This window comes from Oryza brachyantha, chromosome 3 (genome assembly GCF_000231095.2).
Source record: "Oryza brachyantha chromosome 3, ObraRS2, whole genome shotgun sequence".
NCBI classification, from domain to species: Eukaryota; Viridiplantae; Streptophyta; class Magnoliopsida; order Poales; family Poaceae; genus Oryza; species Oryza brachyantha.
In genome coordinates, this window is record NC_023165.2 from 25,289,631 (window position 1) to 25,310,102 (window position 20,472).

At 39.7% G+C, this 20,472-nt stretch overlaps 2 protein-coding genes across 4 annotated transcripts; both read left to right on the forward strand.

Moving 5' to 3' along the window:
* The first annotated feature begins 2,617 nt into the window (after positions 1 to 2,617).
* LOC102716388 (cysteine synthase) lies at positions 2,618 to 5,887 on the forward strand. Of its 3 annotated transcripts, none has more exons than XM_006650518.3 (11): positions 2,618 to 2,653; positions 3,156 to 3,209; positions 3,315 to 3,424; positions 3,507 to 3,564; positions 3,873 to 4,136; positions 4,218 to 4,355; positions 4,441 to 4,492; positions 4,783 to 4,862; positions 5,161 to 5,220; positions 5,321 to 5,401; positions 5,542 to 5,887. In XM_006650518.3, exons 2-11 carry the CDS (start codon positions 3,168 to 3,170, stop codon positions 5,632 to 5,634), a joined length of 978 nt encoding a protein of 325 aa, XP_006650581.1. In that variant the 5' UTR covers positions 2,618 to 2,653; positions 3,156 to 3,167; the 3' UTR covers positions 5,635 to 5,887. The 3 variants fall into 3 exon arrangements, with proteins under 3 accessions (XP_006650581.1, XP_006650580.1, XP_006650579.1); XM_006650517.2 differs by lacking the exon at positions 2,618 to 2,653 and adding an exon at positions 2,658 to 2,747; XM_006650516.3 differs by lacking the exon at positions 2,618 to 2,653 and adding an exon at positions 2,679 to 2,819.
* Positions 5,888 to 7,139: 1,252 nt separating this feature from the next.
* On the forward strand, positions 7,140 to 16,585 carry LOC102717050 (myosin-12). Its single transcript, XM_015834581.1, has 39 exons — positions 7,140 to 7,325; positions 7,515 to 7,658; positions 7,775 to 7,920; positions 8,025 to 8,181; positions 8,280 to 8,338; positions 8,423 to 8,582; positions 8,677 to 8,826; positions 8,922 to 9,058; positions 9,133 to 9,279; positions 9,413 to 9,514; positions 9,610 to 9,667; positions 10,116 to 10,217; positions 10,323 to 10,360; positions 10,564 to 10,690; positions 10,772 to 10,942; positions 11,022 to 11,153; positions 11,297 to 11,403; positions 11,520 to 11,580; positions 11,680 to 11,857; positions 11,953 to 12,158; positions 12,236 to 12,355; positions 12,445 to 12,543; positions 12,613 to 12,828; positions 12,921 to 13,060; positions 13,147 to 13,248; positions 13,340 to 13,454; positions 13,565 to 13,609; positions 13,698 to 13,763; positions 13,891 to 14,061; positions 14,163 to 14,318; positions 14,494 to 14,700; positions 14,779 to 14,925; positions 15,042 to 15,112; positions 15,254 to 15,353; positions 15,443 to 15,499; positions 15,583 to 15,639; positions 15,724 to 15,804; positions 15,960 to 16,042; positions 16,146 to 16,585. Exons 1-39 carry the CDS (start codon positions 7,140 to 7,142, stop codon positions 16,291 to 16,293), a joined length of 4,749 nt encoding a protein of 1,582 aa, XP_015690067.1. The 3' UTR covers positions 16,294 to 16,585.
* Positions 16,586 to 20,472: the final 3,887 nt, after the last annotated feature.

Below are 20,472 nucleotides of genomic sequence, written 5' to 3' on the forward strand. Positions count from 1 at the left end.
CTGGCGGATTTTCGAAGGTTCTTGGCTATATTTTTTTAGTATGGCAATACGAGATCATCGTAACTGGATTTAGGAGGAGCTGGTAGCACCTCCTGGGAGATTCTGTCAAATGTACACGTATACTGGCCTCGGATGCACTGACTAATCTAGCCAACGATAATAGGGGGTCTGAATAAAGTAGATAGAGTTTCAGTCCCCTTTTATTGATCTTTGCCATAAATTTTAGAGGAGTTTTCGTAAAGGTTCCATGGCTCGAGCCCCCGCCGCCCCCATGCCAAATCCGCCCATGGCTAGATGGAACGGTAGATTTCATTTACATCTCTCAATTTTTAGGAACGTCGGATGAGAGCTGAATTTCATTAATATATCTGAATTTTTAGAAATGGAGAAAATTTCTCGATCCATGTAAATATATAACTAATTTATGCAAGATTCTGCGGAGGCCTCGATATATTTCATTCCCTTTATACTCCATTATAGGAGTAGATTTTTACTCATTTGTCCCAAAAAATATATTTTTAATCTATTTTATATACACTAATACAAAGTCACAAAGACTAAAATAGTTTTTAACTTTTCAATCTTCAACGTACTATCTTCAAATTCCAAAACATGTATTCTCACACTTTACCAAACTGCTTAAAAACAACTGGTTTTTTGACAAGTTGGTCCTTTTCGCATACTATCTACTCCGCGTTTAAAACTTCAACCAAAATTAGACGGTTCTATCCGCGCCAAAACATCTGGTGCTGCCATATGCGAAGAAAACATCATAGAGCTTGACGTTGACGTACCAGCTACGTGGCAACACTGCCAGATGGACAAACCGAGATGGCCAAGGTCTATGCCACGTTGGCTAGCTGGCTGCCTCGGCCTCCACACTAGCAAGAGCTCAGCGCCGATGGTCTTGGCGTTTCAATGTTCACGGTCAGCGTATTTTACATTGACGCTGACCTGAAGTCCTATTTTTTTTAAAGTTTTGAACACGGATTAGTTTTGAAATAAATAAGTATGCGAAAATGACCTATTTGTCAACAAAACCGATAAAAACAAGGCAAAATTTACTACGTAACATCGAAAAAACGTGTAATTAGCCGGTGGACATCGTAAGATCATGAATTTGCTGCAGGACACCACAAAAATGTGATAATTAGCTGGTAAGCACTCCGGCCATTGTCTATACTAATATAAAAAGGAGGAGTTATAATTTTTTTATGACCACACCAACAAATATACACATGATTTCCACCGTTAGATGTACGTTTCAATGGCCCAGGACGATCTGAAATAACTCTCTCTTGCAATCCTACATATGATACACCCCCTGACTGCTCCACCAAAATCACCTCAAATTCCTCCTCTGACTCCTCCTATGACTCCTCCACCCAAATCGCTCCTGACTCCACTAAAATCGCGACGCTCTCCCGGATGCCAGCAAGCCATCCAGCGCAGTCCGGCACAAGCTGCCACCGTGCCCGCTCCCCTAGCCGGCCCCGGTACCGGTGTCTGCCCCCCACTGGTCGGCGACTGCCCCCAACCTCCGACTGGCTGGCGCCCCAACGCAGGCCGCCGCCACCGCTTCCTGCCGTCGCCCGCCCCACTCCGACCGGCCGACGCCCACCTTCGGCGCCCCAGCGCAGGCCATCGCCACCGCGCCCGCTCTCCCGACCGGTGCCGGCACCAAAAATTTCTTTGTTTTGGTTGGATCTCTTCCCCTTCCACTTTACTATTTGATTTCGTCTTAAACAATTAGCAACAATTTATTTTTTTACAAGAAGGTGTTTAAGTGAATGCTCAATCATTAGTCCAACACTCCAACTTCCGTTGCAGTTTGTTTTACTCATGAAGTTAATTTTTTTTAGAAATATTCTAGAGCTTAGGATTATATTTTTCTACTACCATTATTAGTATGGTATATAAAATATAAAAAATTATGTCCTCTTGTAACGTTGCAAATTAAAGTGTGTGTGTTTTCAATTTAATTTATAATAGTCTCATCATGCCTTGCACGTGCACGATAACTAGTTTTATTAATTTCAGAGTCAAAAATTTAAAAAATGATGAGATTGATCTCGGTGGCCAACCCGTTATGTTGATTGTGTTTGGTCGAATCAGACCTAGTTGGTCTCTCGAACTCTAACCTACGGTGCGACTGAGCAGACGGCGACACGAGCGACCCAGTTGCGGCGAAGCATCCAATCTAGATAAGACTATAAAGTTTTATATTGTGAAACGGAGGATAGAAAATTTGCACTATACCTGTCTTTTTTATTTCTTAATTTTTTAATTTTAAAACTAAACTGTACTGGAATTATTGCTCATAAGAGTTGACGTATTAAGGATTTTATCATTTCAGTTTAGCTGGCATGATGAAATTTTCAGAATTATTGCTCATAAGAGTTGACGTATTAAGGATTTCTATCATTTCAGTTTAGCTGGCATGATGAAATTTTCAGGTGTAAAAATAAATTACGATAGAGTTTAGTTTTTTTAATTTAAAGAATAAAAAATTTCTCTGTCCACCTGTCTACACTCATTACAGTAGTGGAGTTGATTAGAGGAGAGAGGGACATGCTAGTGACAACAAAACTGACAAGTAGAGCAGCAGCAGCAGTACATAAAGCGCATCAGGGGACGACGCGGCCGCTACAAGGTGCTCCACATCGTGTTCCCTTGTTCGTCTCCATTTTCTCTCCGCAGTTTCTTGATCCATCCGCCTTTCCTCACACGGGCGGCGGCGGGGAGTGGTTGGTGCCACGAAAAACTCCTCCTTTTCCCTTTCTTTTCGCCTCCAATCTTGCGCAATTCATCAGAAAAAGGTTCTTTGCCATTTCGTTTGTCCAATCCAGAGCGTCGAAACGCTTGCTTGGATTTCTTCCCTTTCTGTTTATACCCCGCTGTGTTCTTTGTTCGATTCTGGTGGAGTCGTGGATTGTGGTAGACCTCGACGTGTTTTAACAACACGCCTGTGCTGTTCTTCGTGTCCACGCGAGTGAAATGATCCGCTCGATTTTCCATAGATCTGAACCTCGTACTTTGAATCCAGTAGCATTTGGTGATCGGTGCGAGAATTAGGGTTCAGTCCAGTTCAGAGGGGGTGCGGATGTTTTACCGTTATCCTTCTAATTTCACTGATTGTTGTTGCTTTCTTGCAGAGAGATTAGGCAATGGCGGAATCAGGCCCATCTATTGCGAGCGATGTGACTGCAGTATGTAGAAAAAAAAAGAAGTCATTTTTATGCTTATGATTAGCCGTCGTCTGATTCAGCTCGTCTTTGATGATACTAATTTTTTGCTTCTTTGGGATATGCCAGCTGATCGGCAAGACTCCACTAGTGTACCTCAACAAGGTGGTGGATGGATGTGAGGCTCAAATTGCTGCCAAGCTTGAGATCATGGAGCCCTGCTCCAGTGTCAAGGATAGGTATCAAGTGCCTCTGTTTGTCCCCTTCGACTGATAATTTTGTGCTTTACTTAATTTGTGTTCTGGTGGCAATGATTTGCAGGATTGGTTATAGCATGATTACTGATGCTGAAGAGAAGGGTCTCATCACTCCAGGAAAGGTGAGATTGAAAGCATGAATCAACTGTCAGATTAGAATATACTGGAGTCAATGATGCTAACAATTCAGATTAGAATATATTTGACTAGAGGGAGCACCTTACTGCTAGAAATAACTGTATTTAAGACCTGTCATTTAAGGGAGAAAACATAATATTAGATATATTTGAATTCATCATGCATCTATTTTATCTTTTCCACAAGAAATGGTGATGTCATGGATTTGTACAAACATGCATGTATATCCGACATTTTTTTGGACCGGGATATATTTGACTGTATTCTCTGACTGATCCTCCTTTTCCTATAGAGTGTTTTGATTGAACCTACTAGTGGAAATACTGGCATTGGGCTTGCTTTCATGGCTGCTGCCAAGGGCTACAAGCTAATCCTGACAATGCCGGCTTCCATGAGCATGGAGAGGAGGATCATACTTAAGGCCTTTGGTGCCGAGTTGGTCCTCACTGATCCACTTCTTGGCATGAAAGGCGCAATCCAGAAGGCAGATGAGTTGGCAGCAAAGATGCCTAACTCTTACATTCTTCAACAATTTGAGAACCCTGCAAATCCTAAGGTGCTAAATCTCTAATATAGTATTACCCTTGCTAGAAAGACACAGTTGTAATTACTGTTTTGTTTTCTGGACTATTGTCAGATCCACTATGAGACAACTGGACCTGAGATCTGGAAGGCCACTGCGGGGAAAGTTGATATCCTTATCTCTGGCATTGGAACCGGCGGCACAGTAACCGGAACAGGAAAGTACCTCAAGGAACAAAACTCTGAGATCAAGGTAACTAATATGCATGGTTTACATGTTTTTACAGTTTCCTGTATATGTGATGGTGACTTAGTTGTGTATTAATTTTGTATTAAAGATCTATGGTGTGGAACCAGCAGAGAGTGCCGTTTTATCTGGAGGAAGGCCTGGTGAGATACTGCTCCCTCTGCCCTTGTTATACTCATTTTTATATTGTTGGGAAATCCACATTGTATAGCTGGAGTTGCATGACTTGCATTAGGGGATTATCCTACTAGTAGTAGTAGTAACGCTGGTACTATTTGTCACACCTAGCTATCAAGCTATGGTTTGCTAAAAATGCTTTGGAACATAGGGTGCAGTGTGCACGGTGTGGATGGCAAGATGGTTCACCCATTTGGTGTATTAACTTAGCTGTATTGATTCTATTGAACTCACTGCTCCACATTTTTGTTTTCAGGTCCGCACAAAATCCAAGGTATCGGTGCTGGTTTTATTCCTGGTGTACTTGATATTAATTTACTGGACGAAGTGATCCAAGTAAGCAACTAAACCCATTTTTTTTTGTTACAGTCCACTGATTATATGAAAAAGATTTTGTATTGCTTATATATCTGTATAAACAGAGGCAATGTAATTTGTGTCGCTAAACCTGCTACAAGACCTTCATATAAAAACCATCTCGGTCTTACAACCATGTTGAATACTCAGTTAACCTGATGAACTGTTTGCCAATCCTAATGTTAGAACTTAGCCGTTGTTTGTGGATGGATACAGAAAATACTTGAATGTGATTACTCCATTGACCTGAACAATTTCTTGCATTTTACTCCGGTAGGTCTCGAGCGATGAAGCCATCAGCATGGCGAAGCAGCTGGCGCTGAAAGAAGGGCTGCTGGTGAGCTCAGTACCCCTCAAGAATCCACTCAACTCTTCTCTCTAGTCCCGTATCAAATATGGTGTAACAATCTCATGAAACATGACAAACTATTTTTCAGGTTGGGATTTCGTCTGGTGCTGCTGCAGTTGCTGCCATCAGGGTCGCACAGCGGCCCGAGAACAAAGGGAAGCTCATAGTTGTAAGTTGCCATCTTCAGAAATCAGAAGCCCGTTTCTTGCAGCTGTCCGTGATCAACGATGGCTTTGCAGCCTAACAAACACCGCTAGATTGTCTGTTCTGACATGCTCATCGCCGCCCATCGGCCGTGCTTGTTTGCAGGTCGTCTTCCCCAGCTTTGGAGAGCGCTACCTGTCATCTGTCCTCTTCGATTCGATCAAGAGGGAGGCTGAAAACATGGTGTTCGAGCCATGAAAACGTCTCCATCGTTGTGCTGTGCAGATTGTGTGTCCATGGTTTGGGGGCTTTATAGAGAGAAGGCGTAGCGAGTGCATTTTTCTCCTCCTGTCTTGATTTCGGTTGCCATGTAGTCAAATGATCTGAATAAAGAATTTGCACCTCGAATTCTCGATCAAAATGTGGGCATCTGATCATGTTCCAAGGGATTATATGTCCAGATCATGTATTTATCATGTTTTTAAAGTTAATCTTAACTGAAGATTTCATAGTATTGCTGGCTGGCTCAAATTCCAACAGAACTCGTCTGTGCAGCTCTTCTGCGGCCTGCTCGTAGTCCAGGCCCATACTCGGCCCACGCATAGATTCAGCCACCGTCAGGCCCATCCGAACGCAGTCTACACATCTGTCTTGTTGAGTTGTTGGCCCTGCATTTGGAATATAAATCCTCCTAATCGAACCCGATTCTGAATTTTAAATTTTGATACTCTATTTGACTGTTGACAGAATCTTTTCCCCGATGATCATACTGCCTGTCCTTCCTGGCCCTACATTTCGAAAACAATCCTAACAAAAGTCGATTCGAATTATAAAAAAAATCTTATTTTGACTGCTGACAGTATCCTTTCCCCCTTGATTTCTGACCTGAAAGTCTTAATCAGACAGCTTTTCAAATCAAAAGGAAAAAGAAAAAAAACGAATTCCAGATCAGACTAAGGGGTTGTTTAGATGGGGCTAAATTTTTTAGCTCCATATCACATCAGATGTTTAGACACTAATTTGAAGTATTAAACATAGACTAATAAAAAAACTAATTTCATAAATGAGTGGTAATCTGCGAGACAAATTTTTTAAGCCTAATTAATCCATAATTAGAGCATGTTTACTGTAGCATCACATAGGCTAATCATGGATTAATTAGACTCAATAAATTCGTCTTGCGAATTAGTCCAAGATTATGGATGAGTTTTATTAATACTCTACGTTTACTATTTATAATAAACGTCCAAACATTCAATGAGACAAGGGACTAAAAATAAATCCCTTATCCCAATTAACACCTAATTCACACGTGGATGGTTTCTTCCCTGGCAGAGAGAGAGAGAGAGATAAAAAGGGGTTTAATTTAATTTAGGTGGCGGTAGCAATCCGAGCTTCTTTTCTCCCACCGAAAGGGAGCTCGAACCAGCTCACACCCCGCGACCGCCACCCCACTCCTTTTGCACCACCACCAATCCACCATCACCATGTATACTCCTCCCTCCTTTTCGTCTCTCCTCCTCTCCCTCTCCGCTCAGCTCAGCTCATCTGCCACCCTCCCTTTCGAGCTGCCCGCCTGCGCATTCGCGGCAACCTCGACCGCCTGCCGTGGCCGGCCGGCGCCAAGAATTGATCGGTTGCTTGCTAGCTTTTGCATGCCCCGCGCGCGGCGGCGATCCAGCTGCTGAGGCTGAGCAACGTCGTCGGAATGGTCAGCCGCGCAAGCTGGTTCATTTTGTAGCTAGCGATAATGTGATATCGATATGCTGTTTGGGTTTTGGGTGGTTGAATTTGGGTCCGGTGGTTGTTTTGTTGGGCAGGGGACGCCGGTGAACATCATCGTCGGGTCGCGTGTCTGGGCGGAGGATCCCGACGACGCCTGGATCGACGGGGAGGTCGTGGAGATCAGGGGCGGCGACGCCACCATCGACACCACCAATGGCAAGACGGTTCGTGCAGCGTTTGCCTGATTACCGATCGTTTCTTTCGTCGACGTCCCTGAGTATTGCAGAGCTCGAAGCAAACTGTAGCGAAATCGTAGTTGCAGTTGAACAGTGCGCGCTAGCTGTTTGTAGAATTGCCTGAATGGAACTGCTCTACTGAAGAAGCTTTTGGTTTCCGTTGCTTTTTGTGGGCAGATTGTGGCGAGCCTCGCAAGCATATACCCCAAAGACACGGAAGCGCCACCTGCAGGAGTGGACGACATGACGAAGCTGGCTTACCTTCATGAACCAGGAGTATTGCATAACCTTGCTTGTCGGTACGGCATTAACGAGATATATGTGAGTGTTTGTCATTTAGAATTCTCCATCTTGATTTTTTTTTGTACTTTTGTCAAGAATGATTTGAGCTTAGCGCTTAGCCATCTTTCATTTTACCATGAAAATATATCCGACAGACATACACCGGCAATATCTTGATTGCAGTCAACCCTTTCCAAAGGCTGCCTCATCTGTATGATGTGCACATGATGGAGCAGTACAAAGGTGCTGCATTTGGTGAGCTCAGCCCCCATCTGTTTGCGATCGGAGATGCTTGTTACAGGTGTGTCCTGATCATGCCTTTTTGGTGATCTGTGGACTCTGCCATTCTTGAATTCTTAGCCTGTGACTGATGTTCTTTCTTCCTTGTGATGACATTAATATCAGGGCAATGATCAATGAACAAGGGAGCCAATCGATATTGGTGAGCGGTGAGAGTGGTGCTGGTAAGACAGAGACGACCAAGATGCTCATGAGGTATCTTGCATTCATGGGAGGAAGGTCTGGAACAGAAGGCCGGACGGTTGAACAACAGGTTTTAGAGGTATGGAAAACTCAACATTTTTCTTCATCTTGTATGTTCTCACTATCTCTTTTAGAAGATCCCTACTCACTCTATTGATTCTTGTGCAATGCATATAGTCTAACCCAGTACTGGAAGCATTTGGAAATGCAAAGACAGTGAAGAACAACAACTCCAGGTGAACTTTTGAATCAGCAACTACAAATATTCTGTGGCAATTCATACTTTATAGTTTCCATACTTTATATGTTGAATTTTTCAGTCGATTCGGTAAGTTTGTTGAAATCCAATTTGATAAATATGGAAAGATATCTGGGGCTGCTGTTCGTACGTACCTCCTTGAAAGATCACGAGTATGCCAGGTCTCTGATCCTGAAAGGAACTACCATTGCTTTTACATGCTATGTTCTGCACCACCGGAGGTAATTCTCAAAATGCACTTAAATACTACCTCTATCATTTGCATGCTTAATGTGCCCAGAGAATAATTACTTCTGAATGTCGAACTGATTTCAGGATGTAAAAAAGTTTAAAGTGGGAGATCCAAGATCATTTCATTATTTGAACCAAACAAACTGCTATGAAGTAGCTAATGTGGATGATGCAAGAGAGTATGTAGAAACCAGAAATGCTATGGATGTTGTTGGCATTGGTCAAGAAGAACAGGTACTTCATAGAGCTTTCTAATATCTCCTTGTATGGACTAAAGTACTAAATAAGTTGTAGATGCTATAACTGATTCATCGTTTTAACTGCTCTAGGATGCAATCTTTAGAGTAGTAGCAGCGATCCTTCATCTAGGAAACATTGATTTTTCCAAAGGGCAAGAAATTGATTCGTCAAAGTTGAGGGATGAGAAATCAGTCTATCACCTGAAAACAGTAGCAGAACTTCTAATGTATGTTAAATCCTTCCCGGTGATTTATTCTGCATACATATTTCTGGTGTAATCAATTATAAAATATATTTTAGGTGCGATGAGAAGGCTCTTCAAGACTCACTGTGTGAACGCATTATTGTAACACCTGATGGAAATATCACAAAGCCACTTGATCCAGATTCTGCCGCACTGAGTCGTGACGCCTTAGCAAAGACTGTGTATTCACGGCTGTTTGACTGGTAAGAATGAAGGTATATCATATTCATCAGTGGTGAAATAGCAAGAGTTATTACTCTTACCTTGTCAGATATATTACCTCCTGTTACGTCCAGATCTCAATGTGACAAAGGAGCTTCTTATCTGAGTTAACAGGATTGTGGACAAGATTAACAATTCAATCGGTCAAGATCCAGATGCAACCAATATAATAGGAGTGCTTGATATATATGGATTTGAGAGTTTCAAGATTAACAGGTTAGTCAGCAGACTAGTTTAGCAATTATGCAAGTATACTATTGGTTTTGTTTCTTAATACCTGAAAGATGAATCCCACTATACTTATTTGACAGCTTCGAACAACTATGTATCAACTTAACAAATGAGAAGTTGCAGCAGCACTTTAACCAGGTTAGCTATACTTTTAAATTACTAGATATTAAGAAAAAGTACTTGAGGTACTAATTTTTTAGTGTAAAATTTTGGTACCTCTAGATACCTAGAGCCTGTTTAGGGGAGCTTCTGGCAGCTGGAGCTTCTCACAAAATCTTTATAAATCAGAAGTTCTCCCAAACAACACTCAGCTTCTGAGAATCTAGAGTTGCAGAATCCAGAAAATGAACCAAAAATCAGAAACTGGGAAACTAACTTTTCCAGATTCTGAGAAGCTGGCTTCTCACCAGCGGCTTCTCAGAATCTTAAGCTTCCCAAAACAGGCCCCTAGTACCTGGAGGTACCAAGCTTTAAGGACACTAGAAAATGTGGTATCTCCTGTACCATTTTAAGGATGATAAAAAATATCTAAGAAAAAAACTATTGCGGAATATTTATGACTGAGACTGGTGAATTTCCCTTATAGCATGTATTCAAGATGGAGCAAGAAGACTACACAAGGGAGGAAATAGACTGGAGCTATGTGGAGTTTGTCGACAATCAAGATGTGCTGGATCTAATTGAGAAAGTGAGTTCCCTAAGAAGTTCAGAAATCAGAAGTGATAAGACTCCTGCAAGGAGCATTTTGTATGTATTGAATTACTGATCAATAACACCTGACCATTCTGTGCAGAAACCTGGAGGAATAATTGCACTACTGGATGAAGCATGGTATGACTAGTCATCTTTCCACGAGAATGGATTTCTATATGTAGATTTTATGTACATGGTGACACCTGCAACAGTAAAATTATTACTTCCTATGTTTTTGTCCATCAAAAGTAACACCAGGGTAGTTTTTCCTAGCAAAAACATTCAGTAGCACCAATTGTAAGTTTCCATGTTTACCCTATGACATGTGCCTATCCATGCAGCATGTTTCCGAAGTCCACGCATGAAACATTTGCCCAAAAGATGTATCAAACATATAAGGCACATAAGCGCTTTAGCAAGCCCAAACTTGCTCGGACAGCCTTTACAATCAACCACTATGCAGGAGATGTAAGTGATGATTCAGTGAGATGTGATGCATCATGTTTAGATTTACCATCACATATTTTGAACAGTTGTTCTAGTAAACAGGTCACATATCAAGCCGATCAGTTTCTTGACAAGAACAAAGACTATGTGGTGGCTGAACATCAGGCTCTACTTAATTCCTCAAGTTGCCCTTTTGTTGCAAATCTCTTTCCTCCATTACCCGAGGAAACCTCTAAGCAGTCCAAATTCTCTTCCATCGGTACTCGCTTTAAGGTGTGTCTCATTGTATTTAGAGCTATATGATCAGCCTTGAGATTGTCTGTAACTCTTCATTGTACCACAATATGTGCAGCAACAACTACAATCTCTCATGGAAACACTCAGTACGACAGAGCCACACTACATTAGATGTGTGAAGCCCAATGCTGTACTTAAACCAGGAATCTTTGAGAACTTCAATGTCCTGAACCAATTGAGATGTGGGGTATGATTGACATTTTTCTCCAAATTGTTATCCAGAAGCCTTGTTTTTATGTCTTTTTTACTTTCTGTGAAAGCTAGACTGTAAAGGTCTTTTTGTCTAAAATAAATTCAGAAATTGCAGTGTATTAATGGTTAATGGTGCAGGGTGTTCTGGAAGCAATCCGGATAAGTTGTGCTGGCTATCCAACAAAAAGGACATTTGATGAGTTCATCGATCGGTTTGGAATGCTTGCAGCAGAGCTTGTTGATAGGTATGGAATACTGCAGTTATCAACTAGATTAGGTGATGTAAACATGTGAAAAAAATCTTATTTAATATGTCCATGAAATGTTCCCTTGGTCTTCTAAAATGATAATACTTGTACAGTTCTGATGAGAAGGTAGCCTGTGCAGCAATATGTGATAAAATGGGTTTGAAGGGATATCAGGTAGTCTTTGATACTTGTGAGAGGTGAAAATGGAATATAACAACAATGCAAACAATATATATTTGCAACTCATTGCGTGTAACCTTTTCTTTGTACCAGATAGGAAAAACTAAGGTATTCTTAAGAGCTGGTCAGATGGCAGAGCTGGATGCTCGAAGAGCAGAAGTATTGGCCAATGCTGCACGGATTATCCAGAGACGTATAAAGACACATCTTACTCGAAAGGAATTCATAAACTTAAGAAAAGCCTCGATTCAAGCTCAGAAGTTTTGGAGGGGTATTTCTTCACTGATGTACCTCTAGTAATTCATGCCTTCAATATCAGTAATAAGTTCTGACTTGGCACCGTCATACAATTATTCAATCCTGCAGCACGCCTAGCTAGAATGTTGTTTGAACACTTGAGAAGAGATGCTGCTTCAATCAGGATACAGAAGCATGCACGTGCTCATTCTGCCAGGAGAACTTATCTTCAAGTGTATGAGTCAGCCATAGTAATACAGACAGGACTACGCACAATGGCAGCTTGCAATGAACACAGATTCCGAAGGGAGACCAAAGCTTCCATTATAATCCAGGTTTGTAGCACTATTATGATGTCACCAAATTAACTTTCATAAGCAGCAACAACAATTAACTGCTTCATTATTTTCAGACTCGATGGCGCCAACACAAAGCTTATGTTGATTACAAAAAGCAAAAGGGAGCTTCTTTGATTCTTCAGTGCTTATGGAGAGCACGTGTTGCAAGAAAGGAACTTCGGAAGCTCAGAATGGTTTGTCCAATTATACAGTTGAATGACAACATTCATGTGTGTTTTAATGCAATGTTAAGTAAACAACAAAAATCTGAAATGGTAAACAGGAAGCAAGAGAGACTGGCGCACTAAAAGAAGCAAAAGACAAACTGGAAAAAAGAGTTGAGGAACTCACATGGCGATTAGATGTTGAGAAACACTTGAGGGTAAGTCACTGTAGAGTTTTATCTGTCCTTGGACCGCAATGAGTTTACTAAATATTTTCATGCTGGCAGATTGACCTTGAAGAAGCCAAGGGGCAAGAGATTGCAAACTTGAAATCCTTGTTGCAAGAAATGCAAGAAAAGCTTGCAGAAGCACACGCAGCAATACTGAAGGAGAAAGAAGATGCAAAATTAGCAATTGAACAGGCACCTCCAAAGATAGTAAAGGTGCCGGTGGTAGACAATGCTAAAGTTGAGCTGCTGAATAGTCAAAACAAAGAACTTGAGGTATAATACCCAATAAGCTCTACAATTTTACTCAAAATAAAGACCCACACCGTTTTCTTTACAGTAATTATCATATCTATGTTTGCATCCAGGATGAACTTGTTACATTTAGAACAAAGGCTGAAGATCTTGAAAAGAGACTTCTTGAGGTTCAAAATGAGTCTGATCAATTGTTGAGGGAAATTCGAGAAAAGGACTCCAAATTTAATCAACTTCAAGAGATGATAGAAAGGTATAAATGATTTTAAAGGTTTACCTAAATTGGCCCATAGAGATTACAAAGCATACCCAATCATGGCTTTATGATATATGGTGCAGGCTTGAAACAAATTTATCCAGCTTGGAATCCGAAAATCAGGTCCTACGTCAACAGTCATTGCTTGCATCAGCAGATGACGATATATTGAAACAAATAGAGAGGTAAATTTGTGCAATGTTTGTACCGTTATTGCAATTCTTATCTACTTTACATGTGGACCTCATAATTAAACATAATAAATGTTTCTTATAGTCTGGAAAGCAAGATTGCCATCTTGGAGTCAGAAAACCAACTTCTCCGCAGCAATTCTTCTAGAGCTGTTCAAGCAGTAACCACTCCTGAAGTGATTCAACCATTAGCAGTGGAGGTATAATCCCTTCAATTTGACATTAATAGAACACATTTCATATCTGATAAGATCGATGATTCTGAAGTATAGTACACGATTGCACTAAATTTTACATCAAAAATCTCCAGGGGCTTGTGAGTGGGTGTCAGCTAGAAGAAAGTAAAATCCTCAATGTACGTGTTTTTTATAACTCTAATAACCAACATGAGAATAAAAAACCTCAGTCGGACACTTTATATGGATGTTTATATTTTTTTTCAGGAGGATGTGGTTGTCCCTCCTATAAAGAATTTAAGCAAACAGAAGTCACTGACGGATCGACAACAAGTATGTTTGGTGCCTTCATTTTTTTTATATCAGTGCAAGAAACAAGCTCCATGTTCTTAGTTACAGGCATTATGCACATTCAAAATGATTTTCTTTCTCAATTTGGTTTTCCTTCCCTCTTTCACAGGAAAATCATGATGCCCTGATCAAAAGTCTGGCTGAAGACAGGAGATTTTACAACGGAAGACCAGCTGTTGCATGCGTTGTGTACAAATCACTCCTGCACTGGCACTCATTTGAAGCAGAGAAGACTAACATATTTGACCGAATCATCCATACAATTAGGTCATCGATTGAGGTTGTTACTTCAACGCATACTATATAAACTTTTACTTTTGCAGTGACATTAGAGAGTTGGTGAGCAAGCTCTCATGTAACTCATCTTTTGAGTAATTACAGAACACTGAAAGTTCTACAGAACTGGCTTATTGGCTGTCGACCACATCAACTCTTCTCTACCTATTACAAAATACTCTTAAAGCTAGCAGTTCAGCAGTTAAAGGATCAAATCGCAGCCGAACCACAACAGGCAACCTATTCAGTAGGATGGTGCAGGTAAATTCTCCATCCATACTTTCATAAATCAAGGTTCTTAATTGGCATTGCAACTTGCAAGTTGAAAAATATTTTAGTACTGATTTGTCAATTACTGATATCCACACAACATCAGTGATCAAAGTGATATTCACACCATAAACATGAACTTACATCCCAAAATTTGCACTGTCAGAATGCTCGATCATCATCATTAGGATCAGGCATATCAAGTGGATATAGTGGAATGGTTGGAAGTCCTGACACCGCATCAATGGTAGAAGCGAAATACCCAGCACTACGTTTCAAGCAACAATTAACAGCATACGTTGAGAAGATATATGGAGTGATCAGAGATAACCTGAAGAGAGAAATAAGTCCGTTCTTGATTATGTGCATTCAGGTACTTACCTCAGAGATTTCCATGCCAATCTGGATACAAGGCAATATGGTTTCTGTAACAGATTGTCAATCTTCATAGGCTCCAAGAGCTGTTCGTACGAGATCATCTCGTGGGTCATTGAAGAGCGTACATTCTAACATATTACCAAGGCAAACATCAAGTGTGCATTGGCAAAGCATCGTTAAGTGCCTGAATTGTACACTTGAAACAATGAACAATAATTATGTGAGTATGGTAGTAATTGTTTTTAGTTGTCCTGCAATCAGGGAAATCAGGGAAATACATAACAATTCATGAGTATACTAATGAATTTATCTTCTTTATGAATTCTCCTTTTTTAGGTACCTCCGATGATAATAAGGAAAACATTCAATCAAGTATTTGCCTTTATGAACGTCCAACTCTTCAATAGGTACCTCACCACCTCTATGCCTTGTAAAGTAACTACAGTTAACTCTGCTTGAGTACACGAAGTCAAATGAGACGTCCATTAGCAAACAGGGAACAGATTGGTTGATTCTGGACTGTAACAAAATCTTACCCTCTCATTCAGTTTGCTACTCCGTCGAGAATGCTGCTCCTTTAGCAATGGGGAATTTTTGAAGGCTGGTTTACAAGAATTAGAGCAGTGGTGCTCTGTAAAAACTGAAGAGGTGAGGTGACACTCGTGAATAATTTGGTTTGATGACAAATGAGCAAAAAAGCAAGGAAGTATTTGACCAAATGTATCGTTATAATGCAGTATGCAGGAACATCTTGGGATGAACTTCAGCACATTAGGCAGGCAGTTGGATTTCTGGTATGCTTGAAATTTGAAGCCGTGCAGTTATTTTCTAGTTATATAGTTGTTTGATTACCTTCTAAAAGTGAATACGCATTCAGGTTTTGCATCAGAAGGCACACAAAAACTTGGAGGAGATCAGGAATGAGCTTTGCCCCGTAAGCCCTGAACAGGACCAGTAAATAACTAAATTCTTGAACTTATGTAAAACCGTAAAGTATGAAACATTTTGCAACTTACAGGTTTTGAGCATCAACCAAATATATCGCATAGGAACAATGTTCTGGGATGACAAATACGGCGCACAAGGTCTATCTCAGGAGGTAAGTTGCTAACTTCTCAATGATGACGCATAATGCCCTTTTCAGCTACATATCACTACTTCCCACCTCCCAAAAAAGACCTACATATGACAATGTGGAAATAGAAAACAATAGAGCGTTTCTTTTCCTTATAACAAGAATGAAAATGGTTTCAGGTCATTGGCAATATGAGAACAATGGCCACTGATGACTCAATAACTACTCCAAACAGTTCGTTCTTGTTAGATGACGACTCAAGGTATGAATATGATTAGCTGCTCATTACTGCTATTAAGATGTGAACCTAAAAATATTCGAAACGGTAGCCATTTTTCTAACGCCAAAACTGAATGAAATTGCAGCATACCTATATCATTGGATGATATAGCACGGCTGATGCTTGACATAGACCTGTCTGACGTGGAACCAACACCGCTACTCCGGCAGAACTCTCAGTTTCACTTTCTACTGCAGCACCACTCCACACAGACTGATGGCATTGTTTGTTAACTGCAAAATTGAAAACATAAACAGGTTCAGCTATTTTGTGAAGTCCCTTCGGTGATTTTTTTTTAAGAAAAATGAGAGTGTGCAGGCTTGCATTTTTTTTAGCAATTTCGGGTGGATTATTTTTACAGGAAAGAAAAGATAAAAGATTTTTACCATTCTTTTCATTTGTTCTGATTGTTTGGAAGATGAAAGATTGTATTTTTAATGTAAAAGTGTACAGACGAAAGTAAATATATGTATATTTTCCACAGCTAAACCCGATGTAAAATTCCTGATGTGATTGTTTCCTATGTGTGAGTCAATACATACCATTCTTTCCATTTATTCTGATTGTATTTTCCATGTAAAAGTGTACGAACGAAAGCAATCCTGACGTCAACTTTTCTGATACGATTGATTCTACATGTATGCATGGACGCGTTCGTCAAATGTCAGCGCTGAGCTTTTTTTTCTCCTTTTATTTTCAAGCACTCCCCTAACTACTAAACGTGTTTTTTTTCCAAAAGATTATATAAAAGTTTCTTAAAATATCAAATTACTTTTTTTAGTTTACAATAATAATTAATTAGTTAATCATAAAATAATAGCTTTCTCTGTTCTAAGTACGCTAATTAGTCATGGAACGGCGATAAACGGGGCCGTGGGTCTTACCACACAGTATATCACCTCTATCTTTTCACTTTCTACTTATGCCTATAAGCTAAAATTTAAAATTTCTAATTTAAAATTTGGAGTTAATATTTGAATTATTTTACTAAAGTTTATTTTTCAACCTTGATTTTTAGGGCGCTAAAAATATACATATGGCATTTTTATTTTTAGATTATTTATTTATAAATATATCGTTTGGTTTTTTTACGAAAAAGCCCTATAATAACACCTATGTTTGACTTTTGAGGCACTAGAATTTCCACCGGGCACGGGGCTAGGCTCTTTTGTAGGATCAGCCGACCCCTACACAAGTCTACAATTTCTTAGCAACATACTGTTTATCTCTAATAAACATAGTTATATTGTTTAATAGTGCTGACCTGACAATGTTTGTGACAAGCTTCGCCACTGATTTCCACTGCCAACCACAGTTCTCAGAATTCATACCTGTTCAGTTAAGACTTCAATACTAACAGTAAAAACAAATCCACTGAGCAAATGACGGACCAACTCCTTTTCTCTTGAGAGAACTACATATTAACGTCTCATCTTCTTTTTATACTTAGAAGCCGAATTTTCAGCTCTAAATTTTGTTGATTTTAGAGGTACTTTACTGAAGTTTATTTTTCGGCCTTAGTTTTCAAACCGCTAAAATACGTATATATAATTTTTATTTACAAATTATTTTTTATTTATAAATATATTTGTTTATTTACAAATCATAAAACACCCCAAACAAATAATCCCCTCCAAATGATTTCCATCACGTTGTGTACTGAGAGGAAATATTATTATTCATGGCCTGACGAGACGAGGAGGGGTCGAGAAGCTGGGCGGTGCAGCGGCCGCCGGATGCTTCTTCCGGTTCAGGAGCCACCGTCTCACCGAGTAAGCAAAGCAAGCGCGCACACGTAGTACGCGCGCGTGGCGAGCGGCCGCGTGCAGCGACGCAAAAAACAACCAAAAGAGAAAAGGCGGAGATTTTTGGGCAGAGGAGGCCGGGATGAAGAAGCCGCGAGAACGCTCGTCAGCGTCGCCGTCGCCGTCCTCCCCTCCCCACGTACGTCCATTCAAAGCCGACCTGACGCGCCGCCCGTTCTTATCCTCCCCGAGACAGACACAGCGGCAGAGGCATGCAGCTGCATGCTGCACTGCACCATGAGCACATGCAACAAGTTGATCAGTGCAAGCGAACGAACGTGATCTGACTAGCGTCTAAGGTCCCGAGTTTAAATCGTCATAACGATATGAATTTCAGATTAGGTTATTTAAAGGGATAAGTTCTCAACCTAGGTTAAGCCTAGAATTTTTAAAAAATGACTGCATATATCCAACCGAATTTAGAGGTCGAGTAAAAACCCTCATCTCTGAAAAAAAAAAAGCAACAAGCTCATATCCATCTCTTTCCTTTCTTTTCAGAAAATAGCTTTTGGAGATTTACTCAGGTCCACCATGGAACAAAGGAGGGTGTTGTTTTTTTTTTTCATTTCGAAGAATTTAAATCGCTTGAGAAAATTATTGCTCTCTAGTCGTGGATTTCGACTTGAACTTTGAAAATTCTGACGACCAATAATTTCTGAGATGTTTAAGTTTAATAAACAAAAGAGAAATTTTATGGGTAGATTTAGCTTGAAAAAACATGTTCTGGACATCAAGAACTTATTACTATCTGGTCGAATGGTGTTTCGATTGTAGTCATATTCTATTGCTAGGATTATATCATATATATGCATATTTTAATTGTGTCGAAAATCGATTATACCGTAAAGATACTTGTGACCTCGTCCAACAAGATGCACCATTTTTTCTGGCGTTTGATGGCCTTTTCATATCACTATAGCAAGCAAGAAAAGGAGAAAAAAAAACACCATTTTGCCGATTCTATGGATATTCATGTTGAATAGGAGTTCCGGACAATATACGTGGCCATGATGAGTTAATGGATGACAAGAAGACAAAAACAACTGAGATTTTTCGTCAAGCAAACAAACATCTTCCAGATATGACCAAAAAAAATTGGACCTTTTATGGGTGGCTCAGTGAACAAGCGGCACAGAGGTATGGGCCTGATTGGATCGTGGGCTGGCCCAATGGAAGCTAGGGTTTCTCTTGCTTATTGTGTAAGTAATTTAATTGGGGGGCAGTGCTAAGGCCACACACAGCTACTCCCACTTTAATTTGGGGTATCTCGGATGTGGATATTTGGAAACAGCTAAACTGAATTGGAGTTAAGGAGCGAGATGGTTTAATTATGGATGATTGCCCCACTGCTATAATTTCTTGTCTCAGCGTTATCTAATTAGATATAGATGTATTAGGATATGTATGGAAATATTTTTTATAGAGGGAAACTAATCACCTAGAATATTTTATATTCGTATAAACATGTGAGCCACCTAAGGTTATAACTATTTCCAATAAGGAGCTAATCTATTTTGTTGCAATGTTGTAATACATGCCCTAAGCTCAAAAGAACTCGTCAAATTTTCTTACATAAGTCATTCCATCTTACCGTTGATGTGTTTTAAGTATACATCACGGTTGGCCAGTAAAGTTTTAAATTTGATAATTAACGCATTTTACATGGCTAGAACTATACGGAAATTTTATGATACACAATCCACTTCATCAATAGGATACGATTTCAAGTATTTACCGATCTATTTTAAAGTATGATTGATTAAATTAAAAAGTATATCAAAACGAGGAAGTTACGAACAACAAAGATAAAAATTGTGTCGTGTTTAATAAGGCTTATCTCATAGATAATAGTATAGCTCCACACTAAAAAGGAACGGAGCGTGCTAGAGGGATAAATGTTTAGACCGCCCCACAACTCCACTAGCAGTTATATTTAGGAGTTAGAGCATAGCTCTAACTTATAAATAACTCTAGTAGCCGTTTATAGTGGAGCATTTTGAATCCAGTTTCATCTCTTTAGTTTATTTTTCCAAATCACTTCCGTCTATTTGAACCCAATTATTTCTCTCTAGTTTATTTTTTCGAATCATTCGAGCCCACTTCAGTCCTATTTTAGATGAGCTAAAACCATTTGGTTAGACGTTAGCTCAGAGAGATAGACTCCTATCGTTCCGTAGTTACAACTGTTTATATGTAAAACTTTTAAATTTTAAAGACTTGATTTTATGATTTTTTTCATTGATTTTATTTTATAGCTCTTATTTTAAGCCGTTATGAACACACATATATAAATCTTTACCCATAAATTATTTTTCATTTGCAAAAAAACACGGTTTCTTCCTAAAAGCAAAAATTGTTTTAGAGCATCCCAGCAGCTCATCTAAATTTAATCATCTATATCTTCATTTAAACGATCATCTAAAATAATTTCATCCTTCACATCTTATTAAACTTCAACAAATCATCAATATATGACATCCTCCATATCTATTTAGAGGACAGATAGAGAATAAATGATAGGATGTAAGTTCTGCTGAAGCTTAAATTTTATTCTGTATTATCTATTTTTAAGATGAAAGATAGGATGAGTGAGCCGCTGATTCTCTT